The 25,690-nt window shown below is 55.0% G+C and overlaps 3 protein-coding genes across 6 annotated transcripts; 1 reads left to right on the top strand and 2 right to left on the bottom strand.

Moving 5' to 3' along the window:
- Positions 1 to 1,897: 1,897 nt before the first annotated feature.
- arhgdia (Rho GDP dissociation inhibitor alpha) lies at positions 1,898 to 14,524 on the bottom strand. 2 transcript variants are annotated; one of them, XM_088926657.1, is made up of 6 exons: positions 14,402 to 14,524; positions 7,328 to 7,520; positions 7,158 to 7,241; positions 6,679 to 6,755; positions 5,940 to 6,003; positions 1,898 to 5,247 (listed from the first exon to the last, which is right to left on the bottom strand). In XM_088926657.1, the coding sequence occupies exons 2-6, from the start codon at positions 7,515 to 7,517 to the stop codon at positions 5,048 to 5,050; spliced, it is 615 nt and encodes a 204-aa protein (XP_088782783.1). In that variant the 5' UTR covers positions 7,518 to 7,520; positions 14,402 to 14,524; the 3' UTR covers positions 1,898 to 5,047. The 2 variants fall into 2 exon arrangements, with proteins under 2 accessions (XP_088782783.1, XP_088782784.1); XM_088926658.1 differs by having other exon boundaries at positions 3,844 to 5,247; positions 7,328 to 7,566; positions 14,402 to 14,502.
- A 1,732-nt stretch (positions 14,525 to 16,256) lies between these two features.
- Positions 16,257 to 20,753, bottom strand: alyref (Aly/REF export factor). The gene is made up of 6 exons (XM_088926656.1): positions 20,375 to 20,753; positions 18,489 to 18,629; positions 17,692 to 17,839; positions 17,519 to 17,585; positions 17,203 to 17,395; positions 16,257 to 17,082 (listed from the first exon to the last, which is right to left on the bottom strand). Exons 1-6 carry the CDS (start codon positions 20,624 to 20,626, stop codon positions 17,068 to 17,070), a joined length of 816 nt encoding a protein of 271 aa, XP_088782782.1. The 5' UTR covers positions 20,627 to 20,753; the 3' UTR covers positions 16,257 to 17,067.
- A 1,967-nt stretch (positions 20,754 to 22,720) lies between these two features.
- anapc11 (APC11 anaphase promoting complex subunit 11 homolog (yeast)) lies at positions 22,721 to 24,792 on the top strand. Of its 3 annotated transcripts, none has more exons than XM_088927571.1 (3): positions 22,721 to 22,791; positions 23,934 to 24,062; positions 24,250 to 24,792. In XM_088927571.1, the coding sequence occupies exons 2-3, from the start codon at positions 23,942 to 23,944 to the stop codon at positions 24,393 to 24,395; spliced, it is 267 nt and encodes an 88-aa protein (XP_088783697.1). In that variant the 5' UTR covers positions 22,721 to 22,791; positions 23,934 to 23,941; the 3' UTR covers positions 24,396 to 24,792. The 3 variants fall into 3 exon arrangements, with proteins under 3 accessions (XP_088783697.1, XP_088783698.1, XP_088783699.1); XM_088927572.1 differs by having other exon boundaries at positions 22,740 to 22,791; positions 23,914 to 24,062; XM_088927573.1 differs by lacking the exon at positions 22,721 to 22,791 and adding an exon at positions 22,825 to 23,007.
- Positions 24,793 to 25,690: the final 898 nt, after the last annotated feature.

The raw sequence follows: 25,690 nt of genomic DNA, 5'->3' as shown, positions 1-25,690 counted from the left end.
CCATACCCACTCCTGCCCCCCTGGGCCCGCCCGCGTGCTGGAAGGCGAGAGAGGTGTTCGTCTGTAGCTGATTGATCTCGGGGTTTGTGAGAGAGCCGGAGCTTCAGCTTCAACAGGTCTGGCAGCCCGGCCCACACCCCCACCGGCCTTCGCCTGCAGACGTGGAAACTCCCTGCAGGAAGAGTGTTTCCTGTGCTCTCTGCTCCGAGGGTAGTGCTGCTGAAGTCCTGGAGCGCGGGACTCCTCACTGGGCCGACGGCTGGGGTTGTACTGCGAGCCTGTACAGGCAGCGATGTCTGAGCTCACTCGGGTGAGGACAGGGGGAACAAAGGCAAGGCAGCACAGAGCTTCCATGAGAGTCAGGAGTCGAGGCTGAGCTCATTTTCTAACCTGTTTGGAATCACTGTTCTCCAATGCATAACAGAATGCACAATGCATCAGCATTGTTTCACACACAGAGGGGTTGATGGCAAGTGCTGTAAAGAGCAACAGGCCTCTTAAAATACTTCAGAGGCTTTTTTTTTTTCATGACGCGACAGCTGTGATGTGTCTCTTCAACAATCCAAGCGAACGCGGCGCGCAGTCCGAGCGTGATTCCCCGCACGTCGGCTTTCTCGGGCCTTGTGTCAGACTCGGACACCTGCTGCCATCTTGTGGCTACTTAGGGAAACGCAGCGTCTTCAAATCCCTGGTTGATAATCCCTTAGACATTTTGATATGACAGTCAAAATACACGTTTTCTGTTCAAAGGGCATTAAACGTTATTTCTAACAAAATTAAACATGGGTTTGCATGTAATTTTCAAGTCCTTTATCAACCAGACAAAACAAGTTAAACATTAATGCAGTTTAAAACTAGTCAGTAAGACTGCCAGCAACAACCAGTCTTACCAGCTGGTTCTGCAGCCTAAAAAAGACAACAGAACAGCAACATCCCGATATCAAATAGCTATATCACTCTATAGCTCACAACTGCGTGAGCCTGGTCAGTACCTGGATGGGAGACCCCTGGGAAAACTAAGGCTGCTGCTGGAAGAGGTGATAGTAGGGCCAGCAGTCTGTGTATAGTGACAGGGAAACTACTCTGTAAAAAGGCACCGTCCTTTGGATGAGACGTAAAACCGAGGTCCTGTTTCTCTGTTGTCATTAACAATCCCAGAGCATTTCTCTAAAACAGTAGGGTGTCCTGGCCATATTTCCCCCTGGCCTTTACCAGTCATGGCCTCCTAATAATCCCTGTCTCTGAACTGGCTTCATCGCTCTGCTCTCCTCCCCACCGAGAGCTGGTGTGTGGGGAGCGGACTGGCGCATTATCCAGGTGGGGCTGCATACTGGTGGTGTTTGAGGGGATCCCCATTACCTGTACAGCGCTTTGAGTGGAGTGTCCTGATAAAAAGTGCTATATAAGTGTAAGGAATATTATTATGATGATTATCATTGTGGGAAAAGGATATCAATTTGGGGAAAAACTAATTTCCCCAGATTGGACAATAAAGCTTGAATTGAACATTTTCGCTTATCAAAGCATGCCCCCGACTTACCAGCCACACCCCGACACACGGCTCTCCAGACCACCTAGCCCCCACGATGCACGATTCCCCATGCCACGCCCCTCCTTCGCCAGTCACACTCCCCGAAGCACAGCTATCCCACCACGTCCCCGCGACACCAGCCTCACTACGCCACAGGATCGCACTCCTCTGTAAAGGAAGCTCTGATCCTGAACTCCCGCAGTCCCGACATATTCACTCCATACACACTCTTACCAACTGAAACGGAACACGTTATCCTCACAGAAACACTCACCCTTCACCACTCACAGACCGCACAGGACCCCCCCCCCCTCTCACCACGTGCGGGACTTTCCCAGCCCTGAAGGAGCAGCACAGAGCCGGCGGTAGTGTCTCCAGTCTGAGCGCTTTATTGTTGACAGGTGGTCAAGTTCAGTCAACATTCAGAACTTTTGTCATAATCTCCTGGCATCACAGAGAAACAGCACACAAAAACAAAAATAACAAACCATTAAAAAAAACTAAAATTATAATTCATTGTGTGGAAAAAAAAATGAGTATATAAGAGGCAAAGAAACTTACACAGCAAAGAGCCCGCACTTGATTGGTCCCCGTCCTCTCCTGTCCCCTGGCCCCAGCCAATCACTGGCCCTCTTCCCAAGGCTGGGGACAGGGGCCTCTTCTGCCAGAGCTCGGCTCAGACGGTCTCGCAGGAATACTGTGAAGACGCAGCCCCTCAGGAAATTTAACACTGTTTCTCCCGACACAGCGGGCAGCCCGGGAGCTCCTGCCCTGGCACACGCACACACCCTTCGCCACTCCACTCCAGCAGGGGGGCACGAGCGCCTTCCCTCTCTCCCCCTGCCTGCCCACGGCCCCACCCGCGCACGCGGTCAGGACAGACACCACAGTCTTCCTGCAGACACGGGCAGCAGCCGTCTCGCTGTGCAGGGGCCCAGGCCCTGAGGAGCCTCAAAACCCTGGGCCCCGGGGGGCCACGCCTGTTTCCAGTACTGAACCGGGCTGATGTCTGACCCCTGCAGCTGGGAATAAGGCACAGGGACAGAGAAGACCCTGCAAGAGAATCAGGACCTGCTCCCTCCCTGCAGGGGGTGCTTTGGCACGGTGCGGTCTCCTGCCTAGCTCCTGCCGAGCTGCTGTTCCTCCAGGCAGACGTCTGTCACTCATCCGCACCAGGAGGGGCAGTAAATGCATCCAGCTCCACCACCGGCAGCTGGTTTGAGAAACAAGCTCCCCACGACCAGAGTGGACAGGGGTCTTCATATATTTAAGAAAAAACAGGGAATGTAACTGGAAAACAGAAGTCTAACGCCAGTGGGTGTTTCCAATCCAGCCCAGCGCAGTCTACCGGCACAGCGGGCTCGGCCACACCTGAGGTTAATTCGGGATGGAAACTTCAACAAGCAGACTGCGCTGTGGACTGCCTCCCCTGCACTGCCAGGCAGCAGCACCACAGTGGGAGCAGAAGGCACTGACAACACCACAAGCTGCAGGAACACCCACGGCCACCAGGTGGAGCCAGACGGCACACTACAGAGCCTGCAGGACACCTGCAGCCCGCACCCGGAGACGAACCGCACCCGGAGACGAAGAGAGGTGCACAGCGTGGGCAAGGCAAACCCCAGCGCAGGCAGGAGCCGCGTTCTCTCACCCGGGCTCTTCTGACTACACCCTGTTTTCCACTGCTCTTTTTAAGGCAATCGGGGCCACACAAAATCAGGACGAGGAGATGGAATCCAGCAGCCAGCCGAGGAACTCCAGCGTGGACACGTACAGCTCCTCCGGGAATGCCCGTGCTGAGGGCCGAGCCCGGAGCTCCCGCACGAGGGAGAGAGCGCCGCTGTGAGACCCGCCTCGCACGAGGAAGGAAAGTGTGCGAGACTGCCACCCCCCCACTCGCCCCCGGACACCCCGACACCGTCCGAGCAGCTGTGTAAGGATCTTTAGCCCCCAGGTTTCTACAGCTTAAACATTTTCAGTTGTTTACTGTTACTTCTAGCCACGTTCCTACGGTTCAGTATAAGGCCATCAGGTCTTCGAACACAAACCCCCCCACAGCGAGGAGCACAGGAGGCAGGAGAGGGGAGGGGTTAGTTTCTGTTGCTCAGGGCAGATCCCCCCCACTGAACACTTTCACAGGGCAGATCCCCCCCACTGAACACTTCACAGGGTAGATCCCCACCACTGAACACAAGGAAGATCTCCCCCACTGAACACTTCACAGGGCAGATCTCCCCCACTGAACACAAGGCAGATCCCCCCCACTGAACACTTCACAGGGTAGATCTACACTGAACACTTCACAGGGCAGATCCCCACCACTGAACACAAGGAAGATCTCCCCCACTGAACACTTCACAAGGCAGATCTCCCCCCACTGAACACAAGGCAGATCTCTCTCACTGAACACTTCACAGGGCAGATCCCCCCCCCACTGAACACAAGGCAGATCTCCCTCACTGAACACTTCACAGGGCAGATCTCTCTCACTGAACACTTCACAAGGCAGATCTCCCCCACTGAACACTTCACAGGGCAGATCTCCCCCACTGAACACTTCATAAGGCAGACCCCCCCCCACTGAACACTTCACAGGGCAGATCTCTCTCACTGAACACTTCATAAGGCAGACCCCCCCCACTGAACACTTCACAGGGCAGACCCCCCCCACTGAACACTTCATAAGGCAGACCCCCCCCCCCCCCCCACTGAACACTTCACAGGGCAGATCTCCACCACTGAACACAAAAGGCAGATCCCCCACTGAACACTTCACAGGGCAGATCCCCCCCCCACTGAACACTTCACAGGGTAGATCTACACTGAACACTTTACAGGGCAGATCTTCTCCCACTGAACACAAGGAAGATCTCCCCCACTGAACACTTCACAGGGCAGATCTCCCCCACTGAACACTTCACAGGGCAGATCTCCCCCACTGAACACAAGGCGGATCTCGGTCAAAACAGTAGCAATAAGGAGGCGAAGGAAGAGATGGAGGGAGCAGGGAAGAGGGCAGAGAATGGAGGGATGAGTTTATACAGAAAAGGAGAGAGAGGGATCAGAAACAATACCAATAACAGCCATGCCAAAATATTTTTTCTTTTTTTCCCATTTTTTTTATATATAAACAAACCAAAAAACAAATTTGGATTGTACACTTTTTTTGTTTCATATATATCTCTCTCAAGAAAACTCTGCCGAGTTGGTGCTCGGCTACGGCTTCTGGGGGAGACAGGGAGAGGGGGCTGCACCGCCCGTCCGCACGGCACAGCAGGGCGAGGGGGGATACAGCAGCTTCTCGGGATGAGGGACGGAGGGAGGGAGGGGTGGCCGGACGGATCGAGCCCTGGTCTCCGTGCTGCTATAAATCAGCAGAGGGGAGAGGTCAGAGGTCAGAGGCCGGGGGAAGGGAGCCTCGTGCTGCTGGAGGTGTGCGGCGCGGAGGACTGGGGGAGCAGACAGGGGACGAGGAAGAGGGGAGGAGGGGAGGGGTGGGGGGAGTGTTTGCGTGCCTCAGTCCTTCCAATCCTTCTTGATGTTGAGGTTCCACTCCCAGGACAGGTGGTCGTGCTTGTCATCGTCAGTGAAGCGCGATTTGATGTTGTAGGTGCCGCGCGCCAGCATGCCCTTGGGCGCCTCCTCCAGCGGCGTCAGGAACTCGTACTCGTCCGGCCGCGGCCCATAGCTGCCCACCATGTAGTCCGACTTGTCGACTGCGGGCGCAGAGGGAGACACTGCCTCAGTCAATTTCTACACGCACTCTCTCCCCCCCCCACAGCCCCGCTCCCCAACTCTCTCTCTCTCCCCCCACCCCCCACAGCCCCACTCCCCAACTCTCTCTCTCTCTCTCTCTCTCTCTCTCTCTCTCTCTCTCTCTCTGCCTGAGTGAATCCTCTCACATCTGTAAAGAGTCTTTTTTTACAGTTCTGCTTCATGTCTTTTCCCAGCTCCTAGGGAAGATTCTTTTAAGAGGAAAGGCCTGAAATCCAGCGTCACTCTCAAACAATTCACATGCAAAAACTGCCAAGCAGCTTCACACTGAATCCCCGATCCAGATCCAAGGCCAGGCCCCCTGGGAAGAGTGGGTCCGTCCCCGACCCCCCCAGACCCCACGAGCCGCTGGCCCCACCTCTCGTTCCTCCCAGCTCCTGGGAAGGGGGCGTGTCCGATTACAGACTGGGAAAAAAGTGCTACAAACACAATGCAATGGCAAGCCTGTTTCCCGGGAATCGAAGAATGGCATTCCTGCCTCTTCCAGGATCCGCTTCAACAACAGGAAGAGCAGAGGCCACGGGGGCTCCCCCCCACGCCGGCCCGACTCGGGCCAAGAAGACGGAAAAGCCGGAAGAAAAGCCCAGAACAGACTCACGGAGGAGCTAAAGGAGGACCGGGAGAAGGAACTCACTCTTTACTCCTTTCCTGTAGGTCTGCTGGACGTACTTGAGCCCTGAGACAATCTCCTTGTTCACCTGCGGAGAAAGGGGAGACAGGCCGTCACTGATCACAGCCACACTCGCAGGGAGCCATCCGACTCCTGATCCACCCAGGTTTTATCAGCTGCGGGGCTCAGTCCTGGAAGGACACAAGACCAGCCACAAACAGGAGGAGCCACTGGGCCTCTATAGCCCATGTGAGAGGAAGCAGATGATCTTGCCCAGCTGGTTCTTGGAAGAAGCCAGAGTGTCAGCTCTGCTCTTAAGAGCAGCTCCTTCTAAACAAACACTGAAAACATAAGACTGCCTCTCCCCTCGCGATCTTCCAGCTTTACTCAAACCGCAATACCAAGGAGGAAATACTCAGCAATCGGTATTATCTTAACAACTAGAACCTTGAGCTGAAAAAGCCTGAATGGGCTGAACTGCAGGAAGAACAGCTGGCCTGGTCTTCACCACTGACCACAAGCTTCCACACAGCACACTGCACCGCCAGGCTCCCACTCCTGCGATGTCGTGGCCGAGAGGGGTGTGTCCACCTGTCTGCGGGCTCGCTGTCACAGTGCAACCTCCCTGCCCATCTCCCCAAAACCCTCCCAAAAACGCCCTCACGTGCGCAAACAGTGCAGAACCTCCAGCCCTGTGGGTCGAACAAGAAACAGACAGTGGGACAGCACCGCTCGCTGGGCCAGGCCGGGCTTAGAGCCTTACCTTGAAGCTGATCTTTATCCTATACTCCACTCCCTCCTTCAGCACAAAAGACTGCTTCTTAAAGGCCTCTAGATCTCCTGGCAGGAAGAGGGAAGGACAGCAAGTGAGCGGATAACCTCACTTGTGTAACACAAGAACAACGCAATTCATTTCCTGCCCTGCTGTTTTTACTTCTCAATGGTTCCAGAGCAACAGAACACCTGGGTCTGAGCCACGCAGAGGGCGCTCTATCCACTCTCCTGGGGCATTACTTAGAACAGAAGAGTACGAGGCACCCGACCCCAGCATCCAGAGTCCTCAACAGCCCCGACACAGTCTTCAGGATCACGGGAAAACTAGTCCAAGTGCATTTCTTGACATAAAGGGTGTGGGGGTCTGGATGAAGCTGGGTGAGTCCCGGACCCCCAAGCTGTTAGCTCAGAGAGACTGGAGAGACCAGCCCCCTGGAGCACGGCGATTCTGCATGACGTCTTGCTCACCTGTCAGGTCAAGGGTCAGGGGCTGCGGGGCCGAGTCGCACACCAGGGTCAGCCGCGTCACCTGCACGTTGGGGGCGTTGGGGTCTGCAACGACAGCCACAGGTTACACACCTGCACGGTGGGGAGCCCGCAGGCAGGGGCGCGCGTGGCGCGGACAGGGCGAGACTGACCCAGAGGGACGGGCGCGGACCCCAGCAGCGCCTCCTTGTACTTGCGCAGGCTCTCGTCGTCCTTGTCCAGCTCCTGGATCTCCTGCAGGCTCTTCTGCGCCGGCGGGCGGTAGTTCACCCCCCCTTCGCCCTCCTCGTTCTCCGCTGCGATCGCCGCCAGCTGCTCGGGGGTCGGCTCCTGCTCCGCCATCGTCTGCGGGCGAGAGAGCGCAGTGTCTGCAGGCCCTCCTACGCCAGACCTGCAGCCCAGCGTGGTGAGGTCACCAGGGTGGGGCACAGGCAGAGGAACGATGCCCTCTGACCCCAGGACACAACACACACAAGCAGAGACGGTAAAGTGACTAGTTTACAACTGAGTTGGTATCGGGGATTTAAGCAGCTAATGTAGAAATGTATTTTCAAACACTGCCCTGTCACAAATTTGTGCTATGCAAGACCGGAGAGGTCAAGACTGAAGCAATCTTAACGCTGCAGGCCAAGAACTGTGCCATTTCGACAATCTGTCGTCGCTATTCCTCCCTCTCCCTAATTCTGTCAGGCAGCTTTGGGGTTCCCGTGTTGTTGCTTCTAAATCAGAGTGCAAATAAATAAGCTTCGCCCAGAGCAGGCCTGATCTGGCCCAATTCCATCTGGATACAGGATTAATTCTCCACCCCCGAGGCCCCCAGAGAGAACACAGCCTCCAGAACAACAGCACAGCCCCAGCCCCCAGCTCCCCTCCCTGCCGCTCCGGACAGAACAGAGTGCACTCTGCTGGCAGGCACCTCCACGCTGTCCTCAAAGCCATCTTTTATCCGAAAAAAGAGAACTCCGGTACAGCACAAGCTCACACACACAAGCCAGAGACAGAGTGTTGACACTGAGATGGGTTGAAAGGTCACAGAAAGATGCGTGTGGACACCATGCTGGGGTGAAAGGTCACAGAGAGACAGGCGTGTGGACACCATGCTGGGGTGAAAGGTCACACAGAGAGACAGGCGTGTGGACACCAAGCTGGGGTGAAAATTCAGAGAGGAAGAAGGACACAGAAGTGTGAGAAGGAGGAAACGCAGGAGGAATCTTCTGCAGCCAGCCCACAGGGAGCTGGGACTCACACTGACATTTGTTCCTGCTCTGTGGGGACCTCCCACCGAATTACTTGTTCTCTCCCTTACTCTTCATTTGTTACACTGGTTACCATTTATTACTTGCGTCATTCGGAAATAACACTCCAAACAGAGTGAGAATAAAACCAAACCGTGCAGGAAGATCCAATTTATATTTGACAGAAACTGACATGTATTTTTGTCTATCAGGAGCTGCAGTCTGTGTTGACAAACCTGCCCCCCTGCACACACACACTGGCTTGTTGTACGTGAAACAGCCCCAGTCACATCACAGCACCGCATGACACCGCCCATCAGACGTGGGAGGGCAGGGGAGAAGGGACTCTCCAGCTGGAAGGGGGTGGGTAATTGCGTGCAGCTGTATCTTTAGATTTTAGATTTAGATCGCTTTATTAGCCAATACAATTTCTTGCATTAGGAATTTGTCTTTTCGCATACCCCAGCTCGCTCTCCATGAGACACAGACACACAGACAGGATCAGGCAGGGGGCCAGTGCTTCACTGGAACATGGCAGCTCTGCACCCCTTCAGTGTCCCACAGCACCACACTGCACAAAGACCCCGACACCTCGAAATGAGCAAAAGCCATCACGTATCCCGAGCCTCCTCCATTTTGTGCCGAGTGTTGTGATCAAGACGAGCACATGCTCCTCATTTCAGCTCAGCAGTGCTCCAACACTACGTCACCCCACACCAGAGCCAGAGCACACCCCTGGACTGCCGCCAGCCTGCGCCACTCCATCACACGAATTCCCCTAAAAGCCTCAGACTCTGAGGACAGGAACAAGGGATCAGCGTCAAGACGCCGCACGCCCCATCCCAACAGGGGGCGCTGTCTGGGCAACACCTTCCAAAGACAGGGGAGCTCTGTCTGCAAAGAACACGTTTCATTTTCATCTTATTCCCACTCCTACAGAGACAAACAAGTCGACTGTTTTATTACGGCAGCATGAAGGTTTTTATATGCGAGCTGCTAGTATTCTTACTGCTGATCTGGGTCACCAAAGCACTTCGACAGCACGGCATAATGCAGCCTGTCCCAAAGCCAAGGAAAGAAGAGAAATAAACGCAGAGAGATGGAGAGCCGGGAGGAGGGGCAGAACTGGGCCATCGGATGAGCCGCACTGTCCAGCAGTCACACCGACAGCTGTGCACCAGCTGTGCTGGAGATGCTCTGGAAACCACAAGCTGGCGCCCTGGGCTGCCACCTCTACCACCGATTGCTGTTCGGGTCGAACATGGGAACCAGGCCAGCTCCTTATTCCTAAAGCCCAGGAAGGCCTCCGTCACACGCTACAACCTTCCTATTTTCCTTTCAACTCAGCACTTAATCACCTCATGGAGACTACCTGCTTAACTGGGCACGTTTCACCTCTTAAGAGCAAAGAAACAAAAGACAGGAAGGGAAAAGTGTAAATAACGAGAGACAGAGCAAGAGAGCAGCTTGCCCCAGGGACACACTGTGAACATTTCTCGGCTCTGTTAGAACCGGCTTCATTAACTGAAGACACAGTGACAGACCCGCAAGGCGGCAGGAGGCCGTATCGGGGTACAGCGAGAGATTCCGCCTCTGGCACAAGACCCACGGCGCCTCCTCTCCTCGTGACCCCACAGAACCGCCCCGACGAGCTCATTGACAGAGGCCCAGCCCGGCCCAGAGGCCTCTGAAGGGACTGAAGGCACACGCCTGTGCGCTTCAGCCCAGCTGGCATGTCTTCGCAGACAAGCATGTTAATTAAGGCAGGGATTCAGCAGAGCCCAGAGCTGCCATCACAGACGAGGAGGGGCACCAAGGAAGAGAGCTGCAGAGCTCCAGGCGCGCTTCTGCACGACGCCTCGTGCCCGCCACACTGATGCACCGCCAAGCTGAAGAGGCAGCTGGGTCTGACAGCATCGAGTGGCTCCACTCACAGCACAGCTCCCCTCCTCAGTCTGTCCCACTCCTGTCTGTGACACCTTCCCTCCCACAGTGCCCAATCCACACAAACAGCCCTGCACTGGCACTAGCACAAATCTGTGAGAGGGCTTTCAAAAAGCAACATCGTCTGTGGTATGAAGGGGAGTAATTAAGCAGTCAAAGGTAAGAGGCTGGAAGAGAAGAGTGCGTGTGTGGAGGTTATTATGAGCTGTAACAGGCCGGCAGGGCTCCGTGTCAGAACACCGCAGGGCCCTGGACTTTCATCCAGCCCGTTAATGATCAATTTACTAATTGTGAAGGCTGGCGAAAGCCCACTGGTTTTTACAAGGGTTTCTTTCAGCGCCCATGTACACCAGCAGTGCTGGGGCACGTTACAGGGTCTGACGAAACAGTCTAGATATAAAGACTGTAACAGAGACTGAAAAGGGGTTCGCATCTCTCAGACTGGCAGGGGCTGAGCTCCAGAGGTGGGGAGCAGGACGGCTGACAGCGTGCACCCCAAGACCTGTACCTGTAAGAAGTTAATAATGAAAACAACCTAAAAAAAGCCCCACTTGGTGCACAAGGAGATGCTACATAACTACACTTGCAGACAACTCGGTTCCTGTTAGTTTGTCCCAAGCAGATGAGCGGAGCCACAGACCAGCTGGAGATGAATTTGCCACGTGGTGTGAACAAAACTATTTGAAGGTGAAAGTTTCTGAGACCAAAGACATGCAACTGATTTCAGGAAGAACCCTCAGAGCCTGCATCAGGAGACAATCTTCAGAGATGGCAGATACTCATAGCTATTAAAGGACTATAAGTTAGTTTTGTGGCAAACACTGATTCTATTTCTCAAAAAGTGCAACAGCATCTAATTATCTTAAGGAATCTTGAACAATTTAAGTTTGATTACAAAGCAGACAAAGCAGGACAGGAGGATGTGAGCAGAGGAGCTCAGAAGGGAGGCAAGTTTGTGGGGAGACCCTGGGGAGCCCCAGTGTCGCCTGTCACCCTCTCCCCCCTTACATGCCCACTGGGTTTTCACACCTGCAGGGCAACAGCGGGCTTGTCTCAGCCCTCGGTGGTGCGCTGTGGGCAGCAGTAGCCGGCCCCCCTCCCCTGGGGATCCGCGCTGGAGCCCCGCTGCCGGGAGAGAGCTCTGGCTCTCGTCAGGAACAAACATCCCCAGCGCCGACGCCCATCGCAGGACACAGGCTCCACAGTCGGGGCCGCAGGAACGCAGCGCATGAGCGAAGGGCCGCTCGATTACGCCGATCCCTTCCTGGGTCGCCCTCGGCAGCGCGGTTTTGTTCTGCACCCGTTTGCGTTTGCCGACGGTCTGCGCAGCACGGGAAACCGCACCTCTGAAGAACGCTCCGCGGGCAGCCCTACTGCGACAGCATCACGAAGACCGCGCTGCGCCACCGGTACGAGAGAGAGAGAGAGACCCGGTACAAGGGTAGCCAGCTGAAGCTGTAAGAGCTCTAGAGGAACCGCAGTGTGACTGGAGCAACACTCGAACAGCCAGAAACAGCACCGGCAGGGATTCTGAAAGATGGGAGAAAACAAGAGGGCGGCCCAGCGCCATCCGGCCTCCCACGCGGCTCAGCGCTCTGCCCCGTGTCAGAGGAGAGACGAGCAGGGACACTGTCACGCGCCCCCGCACCGAGCACGCAGCCCTGGAATTAAGCAGCAGGGGTTCAGCTGCAGCAGCGCAGCCGTGTCACAGCCCACCAGCCTGACCGGGGCTCCTGCAGGGGAGCAGAGAGCACACTGGGGCAACCGGGGATCAGGCTTTGGGAGCAGGTGCCGAAATCCACTCCTGTCCACCTGCTGCTCCTGCCACACCGGCAGCCTGCTCGCAGGTGAAGCTGGGACAGCTGCCCAGGACCCCCTCACCTGCCCCACACGAGCACAGCAGGAGCCCACCCTGACACTCAGACACAGTGGAGAGAAAGACCCAGGCTCCAGAGACCGGCGATGAACACAATAAAGTTGAAGGTGCAAGTACACAGCAAGCAGAAAGTCAAAGTAAAAAAAACTATTTTCAAGAATGGTTCAACTCTTCTTCCCTTTAGTTATGTAAACATGGAACTTAACTGGCAAACCCCCAGTCTAAATCCATCCCTCATCACAAGCTGTTCCCGACGCCACGGCGATGAACCCCACGGCAGCTGCCCACCCCCGTCAGGCTCACCCCACAGCCCTTCGGGGAGCAGGCAGGCAGGTCGTGCTACTGGGGCGCTCTGGGGTCTGCGGTCAGTACTGCTCAGGCATGGGTACGTCCCTCACACTGACCACTACATGGGGTCAAGAAGGCGGCCAGAGGGGACCCCAAGTGACCCCGAGCACCGGTCCTGCTCATCCCCTCAGGAATGAGAGGCGCAGGAGGGCTCGTTTCTTACTACAGAGAAGGGGCTTGTCCTGGGCAAAGCTGGGGTTCCCCCTGCAAGGGCACCCTGTTTCCTCCAGTCCAAGACTCCACGTGCCCAGTCTGGAAAAGCCTGGCTCAAACCAGCTGCATCCCCATCCGGGGAACTGCTCCACACCCGACGCCCGGAAAAGCGCTCTGCGCTGCCGCCGGAGACCGCGCGCATTTCAACTCCAGCTCTGCTCTGGAGGGCCTCCGGTACGACCTGGGCAGTCAATTAAACAATTAACCTAATTATTTAACGAGCTGCATATAGGATTTTTTCCTGAGGTCTACTACAGTAGAGTACTGAAAGGAATGCTCTTTAGTGAAGTTCAGCTACTCCCTAAACCACCCCTGAGCCTGATTAGAAGTATTAATTGTGCTGTTAATTAAATAATTAGACCAGCAAAGGTACTGAACCCTGGGCACCTTCTTAACGGAAGTAAAATCAGTAAAAATCTAAAGGCTCACAGGTATCCCAGCGGGCAGGATTAATCACTGAGAGAAGCGATGCAGGAAGTGAAAATCACAGCTCAGACGAGAGCGACCCAGGCCAGGCGACTCGAGCAGGGCTGTATTTAAAGAGGGACAAGCGAGCGGGTGTGCCGTTAGAGACAGTGCGGTCCGAGGACTGATGACAGCGGGGTTAAAGCCAGGAGCCCCGCGGCCTGGTGACGCCGCCCCGGCGCAGACAGAAGATCCTAGAAGCGGCGCCTCCGGACAGACAGGAAGCGCTCAATCGGCAGGTCTTTCCGTTCAGGTTTTTTTTCTCCACGAAACCGTCCTGCTTTCTGATCGCTGACCCTGCGCTCAGACCCCAGCGCGACCGGGCGAGCGCAGCAGCCAACAAAGACGAGAGGCGGCCGCTCCCCGTCCCGGGCCCTGCGCTCGCACCCCGGCGCCCTGGCACACTTCCGCACCCCTTCCTCCTCCTCCTCCTCCTCCTCCTCGAGGCAGGAGCCCGCCGCTCCCCGGCCGGGACAGACCCGGGGGGCGCAGCCAGACAATGCGGCCGCTCCCAGCTCCCCGCTCCCGCCCCTTCACACCCCGGGCTCCGGCAGGAGGCGAGAGCCACGGCAGGAAAGACGCTCGTTAAAATGTCCTATTCCCCCCCCCGCCCGCCGCCTCCTGTCTCACGCCTCTCGGGAAACGGCCGCGCGGGCACCCCCCGAGCAGACAGCCGGGGTGCACCGCCCGCCCGCTCCCAGGGCACCAGCGCCTCTCTTCGGGCCCCCGGGGGCCACACGCCGCCTCGGCAGCCAGCGCCGGCGAGGGAGCAGACCGCCTCGCCAGCCGGGAGAGCGCCCTTGCCTACTAATGAGCTGCCGGGGTGTCTCCAGCCGAGGCACCGGCGCGCCCACACGGGAGAGGGGACCCCAACGAGGCGCTGTTTTGGGGAGTAGGGTGGGGGGACCAGTCTTTCTCCCTCACAGCCGCTCACCGCTCGCCCTGCCCGTACCGTAGGACCCACAGAAACCGGAAAAACACGCCGCCGCCGAGCGCAGACGGCGCCGCCAGACGAGGCGCAGGGGCTCCGGTCAGCATGGAGCAGCAGCCGGAGGCAGCAGCACAGAAACCGGCCGCGCCGCCCGCGGAGAGCACGGCACCGAGCGCCCGCTGCTCGTGCACGGCGGGGCCGGGCCGGGGCTTACCTTTATAGCACGGCGTTTACCGGACGGTCTGTGCGCCTCTCCGCTCCGCTCGGCCGGGCAAGAATGGCGATCTGGGAGCGGAGCCGCCCGCACGACACACTTCCGGGACAGGCGCCGCGCACGACGCGTGACGGACGGGCTACCGGGGGCGGAGTTACGGGGCGGGGACGCGCGGCGATCACACGGGAACGCGGATTGGGAACTACAAAGAATCCTATAAAGTCTGCAGATGTTGCCTATTTAAAATGTTTCCGTGATGTTGCAATGATTTAACTGACTTCCTGCCATCGCGATGTTTAGCTTGTATTGAAAATGTTTTTTGTAAAGAAAATAGGTTTTATTTGAAGAAGGCAACTGACACTCCAGCCTGCAGAAGGCTCCACGGCCAAAACGTTTTCTTTCTTCTCTTTTCACCAGAAATAAACCAATTACTTGTTGCTTTGAAGCCTACGCATGCTGACGCAGCTGCCCACCTGAACTACGGACAGTCCTGCACTTTCAACATGTCCTGCTGGGAGTTGTGAAATAAGACGGTTTGCAGTCACCCTGTGTGAAGCCAACAGCACTGACTCCCACAGTGTAAAAGAATGCAGACACACCTATCTCTTCACTGGAGATAGGTTAGCTCAACAGTTTCCACCCTGAGTTTCCTGATCCCGGATTCTGTGCAACAACCTCGTATTTCTGATGGGAGCCGTTTCCCCTCCCTGGAACTGCTGGCAGTTATCAATCCCCCCAAACAAGTGCTGCCTATTTGCACTCTGGTCTTTACCTGTTGCACAAGGCAAGCAGGCACAGAACTTCCTGTGATTAAACTTAATGCTTTTCTCACTCACAGAGCAAAATATTTTCCCTCTCTTGCCAAATTAGCATCAGGGATCAAATGGAGACGTGATTCTGTCAGGTCTCGGTTGGTCAAACTGTCTGTCCTTTCAAAGTGCAACATATCGATCTTCCTCGCATCTCTTATTCTTCTGATGTTCCTTGTTAACTTGGGTTTGTCATTCATGCAGCAAGATTCGTGCTGCCTGAAACACCCTGGGATGAATGCAGCTGAACTTAAATGCAAAAAAAAACAAAACAGTACAACTGAAGTGTTAAACATTAAATGCCAAGACAAGTTTCAGATGTCATCACGTATTAAATCCAAACACCACAGCCTCCCTCCCTGGCAGACCAAGGGGGACAGCAGATCCACCTGTGGCGTTCAGCACCCCTTGCACCAGGACAGCCTGCTGTACAGGCTGCAGGACTAGAGCAAGAGGGTCCCCATCCAGCTTGCAGGTGAAGTACAAAACATTCCTCCTCTGCCACACAGCACTGTTAACTGTGCAAATCAGGCACTGCTTTCAGCAGCAGGCCTTCCTCTAACAACACACGCAGGAAGCACATCCAGACCTGGCGTGAACCTTTAAATGTGCACGAGAGCACGTTCTCCACAGCACTCACCAAACTGAACCATTTTCCCCCCCAACTGAAAACCATTAATCAGGTTTACGATATCCAAGAAATAGAGCTGGACATAGAACTAAAGAAAACTATTGTAGCCAAGGTCACCAAACTGAAAAAATCTAGAGTGCAGAGGCTGTAGCAGGCACCTCCCCAGCGTTGCCTACAAAATCCTAACTGACTGCCATTAAAAGCACAGATGCAGAGTAATTAGCGTGCTTTTAAATACCAGGAGAATAAGGCCCGACTGCTCAGCCTGAGAACATTCCACTCTGTTTGGACATACAAGGTTACATTCTCACACAATGTGAATACTAAGTCACAGCAGTTACTGAACTACACTAGCTTGAAGGATTAAGATGACATGTTGCACAAGCACATTTACATATCCACTCACACCACTTGGTTAAAAAAAAACTTTTAATATTCCAGAGCCATTGATTCACAAAGCCTACAGGATGCACAAGCCTTAATAACCTAAAAATGGTTACAGATAACCTTTAACAGCCCTGAGCCAGCCCAAGCGCAATAATGGGAGTGCAATGTGTTCAGTGACAAGCAAATGTGTTCTACAACTTTCAAACATGAACATTGAGACATGAACACTAGGATGTATAGGACAGGTGGTAAAAAACAAACAGCATGACTCAATATGCTTTAGACTTAAACCAGCCCGTCTTTACAAATCCAGTCTTTACAGTGCTCAGGGCATGATGCTTCCTCCTCCATGGGGGCAGTGCGTGCATCGTGGGGGACCAGTGTAACAGCACCATGTCCTCAGGAGAGTGGGTCTAACACCAGTGCAATGCAGTCACCCCCAGCTGAACACTTCGGAGGAGGGGGGGTTCTCCATCCCCTCTCCCAGCACAAATAAGCAGGCAGACTCGGGGAGTTTGGTTAATATTCTCTGCAGGTTTATTACAATGATCTGCAGGGCAGGAGAAGGGGAAGTGGGCTTCACAGCAACTTCAACACCCCCCACCAATCCCCCTTAACCCCACAGGTGCAGGCAACCATTGTTTTTTCCAAAAAAATAGTTCAGTACAAAACATGTTTCCATTGCATTTAAAAGGGAAAAACAAAAAGGACTTTACACGACTTTAAAACCTACTCCAAAAAAAAAACCCTAGAAGAAACCACCCCAGTATATCAGACTAACCCCCCACCCTCCCCCCACATGAGAAAAGCAGTCGAGTTAGAAGCACATCGATGAGGTTTTAGCTGGTGTCCATCTGAAAAACAAGAGAGCCCAGTTAGTTTCTCTCATCGAACACGTCCGGGATGCAACAGCTGAGGTACTGGTGTTGAAACACGGGGCACCCCTTACACACTCCCGCCATCGCCCCACTCACCCTGGCATTGTAGGCGTCCAGCTGTGCGTCCAGCTCCTCGGCGGACAGCTGCTGTTTGCTGTTGCTCCTGCCCCCCCTCCCCCGGCCCCTGCTGCCCCCGCCTCGCCCCCCCCGCCGGGGCAGTCCCCCGAAGCCCCCGCCACTGCTGCCCCCGATGCGGCTCCGGTTCAGAGTCCCCCCGCCTCTGTTCAGCCTGGAGAGGAGAGAGACACCCCATCACTGACGGTGCACACGCGCACGGCATCCTGAACCCCCACTACAGTCCACTGGAACCCAGCGATCACTACGGATCTGCTGCGCTGGTTTCCACACTTACCCCTGCATGGGGGGCCTCCTCTGTGTGTCGATCTGAGACGTGACGAGCTGGATGTTCATGGGGCGACCTGCAAGGGAGGGGGTCACCATGAGTTCAACGCAACGAGAAAAAAAAAAACGAAATGAGGATTTTCACCTGCTTGTCAAGACGGTTACAACAGGGGACAGACTCACCATCCAGGGGAACGCCGTTATACTGCTTCATGGCCTTGAGCGCGTCGGCCTTCCTCTCGAAGTGCACGTCCGCTGTGCCCAGGCTGCGGCCCGACCGGTCATAATGCACTGCTGCCTTCTTCAGCGTGCCGAACTCTGCGAACAGCTCCTGGAACGGAGACCACCATCAGGTCCGCACGCTCGTCAGCGAGCTCAACCCACCCACCACGCGAGAGGCGTGCAGGCTCAACTCCACCCTACCCCATGGGCACAACAGCTGTAGGCTAATGATAGACACAGGAAAAGGCACCGATCTAGCTTCTCAAAAGCAAACCAAAAGGCTAGGAGCAGGTGTCTTAATCTGTATGCTAGCACTCTCACTGCAACAGGAACACCTGCCTCTGGAAATCACACTGAAGCCTGCGGGTGAGAGCCTGAACCCCCCCCCCTCCCCCGTCATGGAAATGTGCTTCACCTTAGAAAAGGGTAACCTCAGCGACTGCAGGTTTTGAACCCAGCACAGTTCAATCACTGGCACAATAGGACCAATGTAACTACTCCTGGACCCCTTGAGCTTGGGGTGCTCTGAACAAACTGAAGAAACCATGCAGACCACCAGCCCTCCAGGACCAGGACTGCACACCCCTGCCTCAGAGCTGTTGAGTGAAAGGGCTACAGTAGGTTACAGTGCTGCTTTTCTTGTGAATGAGAGGCGAGAACCAGTTTAGGAACTGCAGTTATCCCAGAGCCACATGCAGGCACTGAGTGAGCTACACACAATCTAAACCAGGACACCCTCACGCAGAATCAGCACTCACCTGGATATCTGCATCCGAGACCCCGAAGTCCAGGTTGGAGACGAGGAGCTTGCCTCCGGTCTCCACGCCGGCGCCGCCGCCACCTGCGCCGAAGCCGCTGTCGAACAGGTCGTGCTGCCACTTGTCCGGGAGCTGCTTGGGCTGCAAGAGAGCAAACAGAACGCACCTGCTGACTTCCCAGTCGGCTGCCCTGCCCCCGCACGCTGCGCCAGGCCGCCAGGACCCCGCTCTCCGAGAGGAAGGCCAGCAGACACCCCACAGCTAACGCCAGCTCCAGAGAGGAACACCAGCCAGAGGAACCCAGCCGCGCCACCGCGGCCCACACCAGGAGGGAGCCCGGTCAGGCAGCGATCCGGGCTGCTTCCGGCCCACATATCCTCACCGCCTGCCACACCAGGAAAACACTCAAGACCAGACAGGAGCACCAGCTGGCCGCAGACAACCTGCCTCCGGGAGCTGATCCAAATAGAAGTCTCACTGTGAGAACCACCAAAGGTCAAACACTAGGTGCACCCCCCCCCAAAAAGAGAAACCACATAACCCCCCCCAACTCTCCCAACAGATACTTGTGGGTAAAATGAACATTCTGCTCAAGAAATGCATTCAATGCTGTTTAAAACCTAACGAGGCAGCTACACTAGACTCAGGAGCAATGGCTGAAACTGTGCTACCCTGGAGAAACGGGAAGGTTACAGTAAAGGTGCGCACTGATCACAGCTTTAAAAGGGAACAAGGCCGGAAAAGGCAGCAGCACACCGGAGGTGCTCGCCGTCGGCTCAGCGCCGGGTCCTACCCCTTCACTGCCCCCTTGTCAATCCGACCTCCCGCCTCTGAAACCGAGTGTCCCGGTAACCCGCCCGCCGGGGGCAGGTCCCAGCCCGCCGCCGCCCCGGCCGAGGATCCCTCAGACTCCAGCCGCAGGTGTTGGAAAGGGGGCCAATCCGTGCAGCGGCGCCTGTCCACCCCCCTCGCCGAGCCTGTCCTCCGCCTGCGGTCCTGCGGCCCGGAGAGTCCGCCGCCCCGCTCGGCCCGCCGCAGGATCAAGTCCGTGGATCCCCCGCGATCGTGTTTCTGCAGAAAGGCGGCTCTCTAGTGGAATAGAGTCCCCTTGTGGAAGAGTCGCCGCAGGGCAGCTGCAACTGCGGTCCGAGGCCTCGGAGCCCTGCCTGCAGAGAGCGTCCATTTTGTGGCTGCGCCATTTTGTCTTGATCAGCTAAGCGGGGACCCCTTGCGGGTGCACGGCCACCGCAGTGTAGTCGGCAGCTAACTCCGGCCGATCAGTGTCCTTCCACAGCCTCCCCCGCCGCTGCCAGCGCTGCTCGGCGGGGGGCTGGAGCCCGGGGCTCCGGGGGGCCGCCTCCTGGCCGGACAGCCCGGCCCGGGCGCAGACAAAGCCGGCTCATTCATTCCGCTGCGCTCCGCTCCCTCCGCCGCCGCCGGCCTCCCGTCCTCGCCGGCGGCTGCACCGCGTCTTCGTGGCCGTTAAAAATGGCGTTTTGCTCTTTCTAGACACTCGATCAAATTTAGACTTGAGCTCTCCGCTCCCGGGCGGCACAGCAGCCCGAAAAAAAAAAACAAACATGTCTCCTGATAACGCCCGCTTTTCAACTAGGTTAAACACGAAAGGTTAAAGAGGTTGGGGGAGAAAGGAAAACATTAGGCATTTTAATCATTTTCTTCCTTAAAAAGGAAAGTGAATCGGCTAAATTGGACATCTAGCAATAAATATAGCCATTTTTGTTTCTCCAGAGACACTCCAGTGAGTAACAGCTCTATTAGCACGTTAGGATATTAAACGCACAAGCTCCGCAGACCCGGGCATTTTCGGGCGCCACGCTTTTCCATTTTTCCTCTTTCTCTCTCCCCATCTCTTTCTTTTCTCCTACCCTGCTGTACGGCGTGGGTCTGCTTCTGCCTCTGCTCAGGCTCTGTCGGCTCCGCACGGGGCCTGCTCCGCCGCGACCCCCAAAGCCGCCGCCGCCGCCTCCGCCACCGAGCCGGCCGGCCCCGGCGCCTCGGCCCCCGCCGGGCGCACCTCGGCCCCGGCCTCCCCTGCCGCCGCGGGCCCCGCCACCGCCCCGCTGCTGCCGGTTCTGTTTGATGATGTCGTCCAAGGACATATCCATCTTATCGACCATTTCGAGTCGCCGAACTAAGCCTATCAATAGAGACAAACGAACTCGCACGCACTATCCCTACTCTACAACTCGCCCCTGCTGATACCCGAGCACGAAGTGGTGAGGAGAAAACACAATGGCCGCCTTTTAAGACGCTGCGGCTGGCGTCGGACACAGACGTCATGCAGGGCGGGGTTGACGCATGCGTACTCAGTGGAATGGCTTAGCCTTCTGGGAGCTGTAGTTTTCTGGTCGGCAGTCGGAGTCTGTACTGTATGTGCTGTATTCCCTCTTAGAGACCGGCAGCGCTCCAGTCCATAACGGACATATTAAAAAAAAAACAAGACAATATTAGCAGTGTTCACAAGAGGTTGCATTGCAATACAACACATCCTTTGGATGAGACGTAAAACCAAGGTCCTGACTCTCTGTAGTCATTAAAAATCCAAGGGCGTTTCTCGAAAAGAGTAGGGGTGTAACCCCGGCGTCCTGGCCAAATTTCCCATTGGCCCTTACCAATCATGGCCTCCTAATAATCCCCATCTCTGAACTGGCTTCATTACTCTGTTCTCCTCCCCACTAATAGCTGATGTGTGGTGAGCGTTCTGGCGCACTATGGCTGCCGTCGCCTCATCCAGGTGGGGCTGCACACTGGTGGTAGTGGAGGGGATCCCCAAAAGTGCTTTGAGTGGAGTGTCCAGAAAAGCGCTATATTGCTATATGTAAGCAATTATGAATTATTAATATTATTATTACAAGTGCGAGAGAGGGCTGAGAGTGTGGGAGGCTGACAGAGGCAGGACTGTTGCAGTGAAGGATATTTCATACATGTCACTGTTTCCCATGATAAGGATTTGTTTTGTAATCTGTGCTCTGTGGTGTGATCCCAAGAGCTGTATCTTCTCTCTGTGGCTTGGTCGCCTGTTGACCTGTGTTGTGATGTGTTGTGATGTGTGGAGATGTGTTGTGATGTGTGGAGATGTGTTGTCCTGTGTTGAGATGTGTTGTGATGTGTTGTGATGTGTCTGATGTGTTGTCCTGTGTTGTGATATGTTGTCGTGTGTTGTATGTGTTGTCCTATGTTGTGACGTGTTGCTCTGTGTTGTGTGTGTTGTGATGTGTTGTCCTGTGTTGTGATGTGTGGTGATGCGGTGTCCTGTGTTGTGTGTGTTGTGATGTATTGTGTGTGTTGTGATGTGTTGTGTGTGTTGTGTGTGTTGTGATGTGTTGTCCTGTGTTGTGATGTGTGGTGATGTGGTGTACTGTGTTGTGATGTGTTGTGTGTATGTCCCTACAAAAGGGCACAAAGGCCAGTTAGACCATAAGAACAGTAACAAGCTGTGGAGGAGCTGTAGAGGAGCCCATCTAGTGCGTCTCATTAATAGTTAATTGATCCAGTTTGTTTTTTTAAAGAAACCAGGGCATCAGCTTGTTCCATGCTCCCACCATCCCTTCGGGAAAGAAGAGGAGGTGGGAGAAGTCTTCGCATGACAGACATGCACTACAGAGGCTTGTGGCAACGGCACAGAGGATCACAGGATGTGATTGACCATCAGTGAGATCCACACCGTCTGCTGTCACAGTGAAGCCCGATCCCTCACCCAGGATCCCACCCATCCCGGCCCCTGTGCTCTGGCCAGCGGTACCGCTCTGTTGAGGCAAGGACCACTAGACTCAGGAACAGCTTCTATCCCCCTGCAGTGCTCATCCTCAGCGGCTCACTGCAGGGCCTCAGGCTCAATGCACTTATCTGCACTTTCTGCATTGTCTACCATGATTTTTTCCACTACTACATATTTATTGTTCAACATAACATATTTATTGTTCCTGTTGTTATTATTTATTATGTTTGTGATGTACTGCCTACATTGTGGTGTATCGGTTGTACTGTGTATGTCCTGAATAATCACCACGAATATAAACTCCTCCACTACTACTACTCTACTAGCAGTGGCTGCTGGTCTCTGTTTTACTTCAAATTGGACTTCAAATTAGCTTCCACTCCTGCCACTGTCTCGTGTTTCACTGTAAACGTCACCCCAGGCCGCCAGGCGGCGGTATTCCGACGACAAGCTTTTTAAATGTGGTCAAAGTCGCGTTAGCCGATCGCAGAGTTGAGGATCAACGGAAAGAGTTGCGGTCTGTTCAGGCCTGATCAATTGAGAGGGCTTACGGGAACAGTGCAGGTACTGTTAGGTGTTCAATTTTTAACTATTCTCTCATTTGATATAGCTGCTTAGCGGACGGTTTTGCCTGAGACGATGTGCGTAGCATAGTCGAGTCTGAACAGTTAAGATACACTGTGTAGCAGACGGAGGGTCTAAATAATAATGTGACGACCCGAACAGTTCATCCGCTCGCAGGGACAGCAGTGGACGGCGCTTCTGCACTAGGAGAGCGGGGTGAGGGGCTCCGTCGCCCCGGGGGTCGGAAAGGAGCTCAGGGCCGGAGCCAAGTCCCGCAACGGAGCTCGACCTCACTTTGACAAAAGCCAAACGGCCATTTGTTGAGACACGTGACAATAACATCAGTCAGACGTTTACAGTAACGTCTGTTAATTAGTCGTTAATGTTAGCGTTTCGTTATTGTGCCCGCAGGGCAGAGTTAACGCCGCGGTTTCTGATGAAGGGATCAGCTTTCTGTTGCTCGCTGGCAGCAAGAGTGTGGCGCAGTTCACAGTATGTCCCGTTCACAAGCCGATGCTGAATTTAATATACTTTATACAGGCGTAGGCTGCGGAGGAAATGCTTTAAAGTCTATCATTGTAAACTCAGCTTTAAAATCCCTTCTTGTGTCAGGTTACAGGCTATCCTCGCTACAGTACGTGCTGTCTAATTAGATTAACTTGGTAAGCTTTATTTTGTGCTGTTTAGCCTTTGTCACAGCGTCGTTCCCATCCTTCTGGTGAGGTGCTAGTCGTTACCATGTGCTGAGATTTGAGCTTACAAGCGAGACCTGTGGATTTAGCTTTACAGTCGGCTGCCCCACCTGCACTGAAGCAGCAGGGAAACCGGAGACTTTCACTGCACAGCCTGCAGATCCACTACAGGTGTTAGGAGCTGCAGGCTCTCGTCTCTGGATAGGTAAATCTTCCAGGGATAGACTGGCACACAATTAATGTGATCTTGCCTTTCTGGTTCATGGGCAGTGCAGTTTGTAGCAGTGCAGCTCTTTAAAGCTCTGCTGCTCATTGCTGGGCTGTGTGAGGGAGCAGAGCAGTGCAGCCCCCTGTGGAACCATCTGCTTCTGCAGCCGACCTCCGGGGGCATTAGAACAGCTGTTGAGCCGTAGTGCCCACCCAGCTGTAGTGGTGCCTTGTGTCCTGCAGAGAGCGCCATGGAGCGGGGGCTGAAGGTGAAGATAAAGCAGTGGAATGGCGTCGCCTCCTGGCTGTGGGTCGCCAACGACGAGAACTGTGGCATCTGCAGGATGTCCTTCAACGGCTGCTGCCCTGACTGTGAGTCCGGCCGGCGGGGAGGGGGGGGTGTGCGAATTCAAGGCTCTGCACGGGGAGGGGGATGGCCAGGACTGTGGAGCAGTGGATTGTGGGCCCACGTCCCGCGTTCACGTCAAGCGCAGGGAAGTGTGCTTGAGCCTGAGCAGCAGGGGGCACTCTGCTCACGTCCGTCTCCGTCTGTTCGCAGGCAAGGTGCCCGGAGACGACTGCCCTCTGGTGTGGGGCCAGTGCTCCCACTGCTTCCACATGCACTGCATCCTCAAGTGGCTGAACTCCCAGCAGGTGCAGCAGCAGTGCCCCATGTGCCGCCAGGAGTGGAAGTTCAAGGAGTGAGGAGGGGCTGCCGGGCGGTCTCGGCCGCGACAGGACGTCTGCCCAGCGTGCTCTTCGCTTGCTCGAGTGACTGTTAACTGTGTAGTTTACCCGCCTGCCAAGAAGGCCCAGACCTGGAAGAAAGCCTCTCCGTGTTGCTGACCTCTGTGCAGGAGGGTGGGGCAGCTCAGCCAGAGGCGTCCTGCAGCAGAGGGCAGAGAGGGAGACTCTGCTGTGACTGGTCCCAGGCAATGTCCTGGTTTCACCGAGGATAAAAAAAACACTTGTATATTTTGTGATATGTTTTTTTTTAATGTTTAGCATTGTGTATTTTCTTATTCATCGCCTGCTCTCCTGGAACATCTGTTGAGCCCTGGGCTGCAGGCTCTGCATCATTACAATAAACAGTGTGGTGAGATCGGTGTGTGTGCTCGGTGTGGTCCCTCCTCGCTCTGCAGATGCTGCTCAGCTCCTGACCCCGTGACCCCGCAGGAGGAGGGGTGTCTGTGTGCAGGCGTGTGATCAGGTTGATCACTGACAGGAGTGGACTAAGGGTCACAGTATCTTCTTTGGCTGCTGCTGTTCATCAGGAAAAGCAGGCAGTGGAACACAAGGAGTCCCCTTCCCCTCAGCAACAGGGAGAGGCGAGACAAGGAGCTGGAGGGAAAAGCCATGCACCCTGGGGTGAGAGTATGTCAGCTTGGGGGGCTACATCACACACGGGCCTTGCGGAAAGGACAGAGACCCTGGAACATCCTGTACGGGCCAGCTCCTGCGCACGACTGGACCTTCTGTTTCAGAGCCAGAGCAGGCTGGACAGTTACACACCAGGAGAGACAAGGGAACTCCAAACAAAGAACCCCTTCAAAAACTCAGCTGCAGACGCAGACTGCCTTCACAGCTCAACAGGCCAGAATGATGATACTAATAATAAGTCCTTACACTTATATAGCGCTTTTCTGGACACTCCACTCAAAGCGCTTTACAGGTGATGGGGACTCCCCTCCACCACCACCAGTGTGCAGCCCCAACCTGGATGATGCGATGGCAGCCATAGTGCGCCAGAACGCTCCCCACACACCAGCTTTCAGTGGGGAGGAGAGCAGAGAAATGAAGCCAATTAAAAAAAAAACAACACTTATATTTTGCGATATGTTTCGATGATATCATGATATGATACGATCACTTGGCATGCACATGAGACCTGTTGTACGGACTCAGACTTCGTGCAGCACCAAGTTCAAATAACAGAGGAAGACAGGATACGGATGAGATGCGGCCCTGCTAAGCCTGTTTAGTAGTTAATTGATCCTGGG

Source organism: Atractosteus spatula, chromosome 11 (assembly GCF_055471065.1).
Source record: "Atractosteus spatula isolate fAtrSpa1 chromosome 11, fAtrSpa1.hap1, whole genome shotgun sequence".
Lineage (NCBI taxonomy): Eukaryota > Metazoa > Chordata > Actinopteri > Semionotiformes > Lepisosteidae > Atractosteus > Atractosteus spatula.
This window is presented reverse-complemented; position numbering and strand designations above follow the sequence as displayed.

Coding starts and splice junctions, on each gene's coding strand:
- arhgdia (XM_088926657.1), bottom strand. CDS start 7,517: ATGGCGGAGCAGGAGCCGACCCCCGAGCAGCTGGCGGCGATCGCAGCG. Junction 7,242..7,327: donor GTCCGCGCCCGTCCCTCTGG/GTCAGTCTCGCC, acceptor CTGTCGTTGCAG/ACCCCAACGCCCCCAACGTG. Junction 6,756..7,157: donor CCTGACCCTTGACCTGACAG/GTGAGCAAGACG, acceptor TCTTCCTGCCAG/GAGATCTAGAGGCCTTTAAG.
- alyref (XM_088926656.1), bottom strand. CDS start 20,626: ATGGTCGATAAGATGGATATGTCCTTGGACGACATCATCAAACAGAAC. Junction 17,840..18,488: donor TCTCGGATGCAGATATCCAG/GTGAGTGCTGAT, acceptor TCTCCGTTCCAG/GAGCTGTTCGCAGAGTTCGG. Junction 17,586..17,691: donor TAACGGCGTTCCCCTGGATG/GTGAGTCTGTCC, acceptor CCTCCCTTGCAG/GTCGCCCCATGAACATCCAG.
- anapc11 (XM_088927571.1), top strand. CDS start 23,942: ATGGAGCGGGGGCTGAAGGTGAAGATAAAGCAGTGGAATGGCGTCGCC. Junction 24,063..24,249: donor CAACGGCTGCTGCCCTGACT/GTGAGTCCGGCC, acceptor GTCTGTTCGCAG/GCAAGGTGCCCGGAGACGAC.